The sequence below is a fragment of the Corvus brachyrhynchos genome, unplaced genomic scaffold, assembly GCF_000691975.1.
Source record: "Corvus brachyrhynchos isolate BGI_N302 unplaced genomic scaffold, ASM69197v1 scaffold176, whole genome shotgun sequence".
NCBI lineage: Eukaryota > Metazoa > Chordata > Aves > Passeriformes > Corvidae > Corvus > Corvus brachyrhynchos.
Genome location: NW_008238435.1, coordinates 508,686 through 515,098, shown reverse-complemented (window position 1 = coordinate 515,098; position 6,413 = coordinate 508,686). Strand labels below are relative to the sequence as shown.

General features: G+C 48.5%; 1 protein-coding gene across 1 annotated transcript in view; it reads right to left on the bottom strand.

Moving 5' to 3' along the window:
* ZYX (zyxin) overlaps positions 1-6,413 on the bottom strand; it is an 11,387-nt gene that overhangs the window by 3,081 nt on the left and 1,893 nt on the right. The window contains exons 2-5 of the mRNA XM_017736493.1: positions 5,697-5,957; positions 1,871-2,070; positions 796-888; positions 1-494 (exon numbers count right to left, since the gene is read on the bottom strand). The exon at positions 1-494 is cut by the window's left edge and continues 8 nt beyond it. Coding sequence (XP_017591982.1) covers positions 1-494; positions 796-888; positions 1,871-2,070; positions 5,697-5,957 — 1,048 coding nt within the window. The remainder of the gene's footprint in view (positions 495-795; positions 889-1,870; positions 2,071-5,696; positions 5,958-6,413) is intronic.

Here is a 6,413-nt window from a genome sequence, read left to right as displayed (position 1 = left end):
GCAGCAGGTTTTTCTGGTGGACGTGGCTTCTCCTTCACTTGGGGTCTTTCCCTCTGCTGGGCATAGGTGAAATTAGGGGGCTGTGGTCGAGAGGAGGGGCCTGAAGGTGAAGGGGCTGTGAACTGAGTCTGAAGGGAAGTAGGGTGTCTTGTAGAATTTGAGGGAGCCACTGGAACACTGTCACCTGATTTGGACACAGACTTAGGAGAGCCAGCAACAGGAGATGGGGCGAATTTAGGGGTAGGCTGAGCAGAAGGGAGAGAGGGGGGTGGAGGGACTGGTGCCTGGGGCTCCTTGCGTTGCTGTGGGGCTGCCCATGGGGTTGGGGTGGGGTTCAAATCCACCCCAGGGGGCTTGAAAGATGAGCTTCCACTTGGCTTTGGTGTGAACTTAGAAGGAAAGGAATGAGGAGTATCTTTGGGTGCAGATGGTATTTCCACGGGGGCTTTTGCGGCCAGCGGTTTCTCCAGAGGACCTGTGGATCCTGCAGTGATCTGTAAAGAGAAACAGCAGAGAGAAAACAGGCAGTTAGCAGAAAGGTGGAAGAGAAAATATGCCATCTATAGCAGTGAGTCAGTCAGCAGCTACCCCAGACCCAGCATCCTAAGAGTTTCCACACTGTGACATATTTAGCAGTACAGACAGGTTGCAAGATCCATGCTTTCCGGTCCTTCACCAACTCTTCCACACTATGGTTTATCCAGACATTTTAATCTTCAGTAGCACCCTTCTCACTACCTCTGTTCAGCAAACCAGTCATCTCTTCTTCCACCTGCAACAGTCTGGACAGCTCACCCGGGATTTGAAGGGGTCATTCTTCTCCATGTCATCCAACATTACAGACAGTGAGTCAATCTCAAGATCAACGCTGCTCATCTTGCCACGTACCTACATCGCCATCCATGAGGAGAAAGGGAGCAGAGCATGTTACAGGAACAGCCAGAGAAATGGGTGTATCATTCCCTTACAATAGCAGCCTTTGGTACTTTGCACTGCGGTACAGATCTGCTCCTTGCTTTGAATGGATAACAAGTTGGTGAGGATGAACAGGACACAATCTCAAAGGTCTACAGTGGGAAAATCGACAGCCCAAGGAAGCTCAGACAGATTTAGGTGGGAAAAGACATCTGGACGTCTGTAGTCCAACACTGCTCACAGCAGAGCTAATTCCCAAGCAACACCAGGTTGCTCAGGGCCCCATCCAGGTGATTTCACAACATTCCCAATGATGCAGATTCCCCAGTCTTTCTAGGCACCCATGCCAGCAGTGAGCCACCCTTGGAGTGGAACAGGGTTTTCTTCTGTCCAAGAGGAATTTCCCTTGCCACAACTTCTGTCCATTGTCTCTTGGTGCACCCGAGTAAGAAGAATCTGTCTTCTCTCCAGCCCTCCTTTAGGCATTGCAGACTCAGTCAGAACCCTGCCTTGGCAGCCTCTTCTGTTCCAACCCCCAAAGGCTGCTATGGCCTTTCACTGGATTGCATCTCGTTCAGTATTCCACAGGGATCATTCCAATGGAAAGCCTGACTGGATATAGCCCTCCAAGATGCAGCCTCGCTAGCACAGAAGGGAGGAGTAATCACCGTCCTTGTCCTTCTCACAAGTGCAGCCCAGCGTGTGGTTGGCCTTTGTTGCCACAAGGGCGCATTGCTGGCTCGCACGCACCTCACTGTCCACCGGGAACCCCAGGTCCTGCCCCGCAGACCTGCAGCCCAGCCAGCTGACCCTAACCTGTGCTGGGCCACGGGGTGGTAGCATTCCCTGCTTTCCCGGATCTCAGGACTTCCCGCTGCTGAGCTCGGACAATAGCGAGAAGCTGTCCCAACTCACAGAGCATCACAGAAACCACACTTCCTTGGACCTCACTCACCTGTGGGGCAGGAACCTTGTTCACAGGTCCTTCATCGAACACTGGTGGAGGAGGAGGAGGTGGAGAAGGAGGTGAAGGAAAAGCTTCATCTGGGGCTGGTGGGAAAGGTTCTTCAAAGGGCGGTGGGGGTGGTGGAAATGCACAGTTTGAGGAGAAGCTTGCATCCTCCCCAGGTGGAGGAGGAGGTGGCAGCGGCAGGTCTATGGGGAAGAACGAGAATAAAAGCAACTTTGGATCATTTCTTACTCCTAACCAGAAGGGTTCTTGAAGATATTGCAGGAAGCAGGATCACGGAATCACAGAGTGTTTTGGGAGGGAAGAGACCTTCAAGAATATCTAGTTCGATCCTCACTGCCATGGGCAGGGATGCCACTCACTAGATCAGGTTGCTCAGGGCCCCATCCAGTGAGACCTTGAACACTTCCAGAAATGGGGCATCCACCTCTCTGGGCAACCTGTTCCAGTGCTTCACCACTCTGAGTAGAGAATTTCCTCCTGAAATTCTAATCTAATCTAAACCTGCCCTCTTTCAGTAGTCCTTATACTATCTGCACACAAAATCTCCATCTCCCTCTTTTTTATAACCCCTTAAGGTAGAAGGCGGCCACAATGAGCTCTCCCCAGAGCCCTCCCTTCCCCAGGCTGAACAACCCCATGTCTCTCAGCCTGTTTTCCTAGGAGAGGTGCTCCCACCCTCAGATCATCTTCACGGTCTCCTCTGGATTCACTCCAACAGGTCCACATCTTTCTTGTGCTGAGGCCCCAGAGCCAGATGCAGCATTCCAGGTGGGGTCTCACAAGAGTGGAGCAGAGAGGCAGAATCCCATCCCCATCTGCTGGTCACACCCCTTCTGATGCAGCCCAGGATGCCATCAACCTTCTGGGCAGTCAGGGCACACTGGTTCCCCTGTATCCACAGGGCCTCTGCACCCAACAAGGATGACTGAACTCCACAGGCTGTTTTTCACCTTGTCCAAAGCTTTTCATAATCACTTCATCTTTCCTCAGTAGCTGCTGCTGTTAGTCCCTGAGCAGAGTTCTTGTATATTTGGGAAACAGGTCTTGCTATGCTCTTTCCCGCTCCTTGTCCCATTCTTTGATCCCCAGCATACCCTTGTCTTGCCAGTAACTGGCTCAGATTATTGAACACAGGGTAGCATAGATGGAACGCCAGTGGACAACCCAGGACCTTGGAGAGCCTGTATTTTTACACAAAAATAAGCTGGTATCTCACAGCAGGATAGTAAGCACTACAAGAAACAAGTGGGGGGGAAAAAAGCAAGCTGGACCAATTACCCCTTAAGTGTATGATGAATCTTTGAAATGGCTTTGTTTTTCTGGGGCATAAAACCAGCTCTGATTTTAGAGGCTAATGTGTCTTCACACCAATATACATTAGGACACAAGAAATTTTCCAAAACCCTTTTAAGCAGGCTGGAAAGCACCACAGTGCCTCAGAGTTTTCTAGAAAACCCCATTGCTTCCACCTATTTGTATCTGCCCAAGATGCAGAACAAGCAAAACCAACCATTTTCTACTACAACACAGACAAACAAATGTGAATCCTTCTCCCTTCACCATGTAGGGGAGGAACTGTCCTCCTATCGACCACACAGCAAAGAACATCAAAGATGAGGAGGTGTAACTTCCACGTGCCTTCTTCTAGACACCCACCCCTCTTCCAGGCTAGCCCCAATGAGCAGTAGGGTATAAGACCAAGCTTTTCACTCCAGCTATTCCAAGTGCAACTTTTAACACCAGTAATTGAATTCTCATCTTCATATCCAGCTGTGGTCAACAGGCTTTATAAGGACTTCTCATCTGTAACCTAAGGGAGACAATACTGCCCCTTTAGAAGATTAAAGCCAAAATCTTATTAGCCTGTGGAATGCGTAAACTGCCCTGGTATGCAACACCTCTTCCAAGCCTTCTTGTGCTGCAGAAATTCTGCTGGGGGGAGGCAGTAATACTATGTATTTTTTTTTCTTTGAAATTACAGTTTGGGATCAAGCTTGTACATGCTTCCCTTTTGGTTTATTGAAACCATAAGAAACACAATCCTCATCTGTTGTCACATTGTTTCAGATGCACTAAAAGCCTGTTTTATTAATTATTCACAGGACAAGAAAGTTCCTCACGAAGTTGTTATACCAGATTTACAGAATGATCAATACTAAATGTAACATTCCTACAGGAGTACTAACTTAGCCATCCTGTCATTTAAGACAGAGAGACCAACTGCTATAGCTTTGTATCATAAGTTTTGTTTGGGGAGTGTATAAGGAAGGCACAGAAGGACTGAAGATATGCACCAGAGAAGGATCAAATCAGATGCATTTCTCTCATGACTGAGTTTTGGTGGCTCATCTGTACCTCAGCTGTCTTGCTGGCAGCCCTTACCCAATGATGACACAGCAGCTTATGACAAATGGTTCTTTTGCTAGTTTTTCTGTCTAGTTACTCCATAATACCCACTTTAAGGATAAGAGAAGCAGAGCAAGCAACACCCAACACACACACTGTACATCGAAAAATAATTTTTAACATCCACCTGTCTACTTCAGGTAATATCTGTGTCAGTCTGAGGCCTTCTGACAGACACATCCCTAATCCAGACAACTATAGCAGAAAATGATAAATCCTAAGATGGGACCATGGTTTCCACAGATACAAAATTCCAGCCAACAACATACAAGAAATAGGTCACCAGAGTTAGCTGGTATAATTTCAGGAGGCAGAAGCACCAGCATGTCCTTGTGACTTGAGAAATGGGAAAAACGGCTTAATCATTTCTCTCCTCTAAGCCCAGGACCACTCCTCCTACCATCAGGTCATCTGCCCAGCAACTTAGCCTGCTAACCTAGAAAACATCAGTGTTGCAGTCTGTGCTAAACAGTGAAAGAAAAGACATTTAAACCAGCAGTTGGCATGCTCCAAACACGTGTGTCCTGACTGAGGCACACTCTTTGCTTGACAGAGCCTTGGGGAAATAGGCAGCATCAATCATTAGCAAAGGGTCCCTACCAAAATTTCTGGTGGCCCCATGCTGATCATGAGTTCAAACTACAGAGTCATACAACCAGTAACCTGCATCTTGAAGAACACAAAACCAACCAAGCAAGAAAACATGGAACATAAAAACCACTCTAGCACTGCAGGAAATGAAAAAAAGGCCACACAAAAAAAGAAAGAAAGAAATAAGAAAACCACAGTGAAACAAGAAGTCACTCTACACAGGAAAACCCAACCCAACCCACTAGGAAAAAGTACAAAACTGTACAAGCCATACAAACTAAACTCTAAGTTTCACTTCCTGTTTATCACCGCTGCCACTATTTTTTCACCCAATTATTTCTCCCTTCTCTTTTCCAGCACCAACGATGGCAATTGCAGAGTCCACAAGAAGGACAGTCAGAGATAACCAACTTAAGCTGGGACCAGTCAACAAGAAGGACAACAGTGTGATTCATCACTATCAGGGTCAACTTTTCTGCAACATACTTGCTCTCAGACACGCTGGCCAGAAACAGACTGCAATTACACAACTGTGCACCCAGGGAATACTGTGAAAAATCCACTGCGTTCCTCCAGCCTCAGTGCAGTGCAGGACGGCCTCTCCCCTCCTTTCCTAATGGAGATACTACCTAGACTGAGATCCCTTTCCAATCCATTTATCTCGTTATGGAACCTGCCAGTCTCTACAGCAAGAATACCCATCACTTACAGCAGTTATGACCCTGGTTCTCATATTCAGCCCAGTCACAAACCTCCCACCCTAAGAATACAGAAATGCATATTCACATCTGCCATAGCAGCCTTCACCTACCTTCTGCCAGCAGGGACATGGGTGGTACTGGAATCTCCCCCACCTTCCCTATCTGAGCACGCTGGGCACCAGGTCCAGGAGGTGGGGGCAGCGATGACTCTGATGCACCCCCAGCCTTGAAGGGGTTCACCTTGGGTTTAGGGGCAACCACGGGTGCAAACTTCTTCTGTGGGTTGTAGAAGGAAGGGGTAGAAATGTTGATGCTGACTGTGGACGTCATGCGGGTCCCTGGAGGACCTGGGGAGGCCATCTTCTCAGCACCTAGCAGGAGAGAAGAGGGAGGAAACCTGTATGAAGTCATCCTTGAGCCAGAGTGGAAATTAATGGAGAAGAATATGTGAAACAAAGGGATACAGGAATTTAAGTCAGGCCAGAAGCTGAGGTGCCTAAGCAGCACACTTACAAGACCAGCACAGGAAAAAGGAGGAACAGAAACTGCAGACAGCTCAAATGAGCCATCACACTTCACCATTTCAACTAAGGATGGCATTAACCACAAATGGGTTCTCGCCATGGAGAAAACCCAGATTTCCACTGCACCGGAGCCCTGCACCTGTGGTGACCAGAAGGAGGGTGATCCCCCGCACCCCAAAGGAAGCCCCTGGAAACGGAGTGAGCATTTCCTCTCCCCCTCTACCCGATAACGCCAGCCGGTTCCTCTCGAGCTCAGCTTGTGACAGCACCAGCAATGCCCCCTCTCCCCCGGCACCCCCCCCC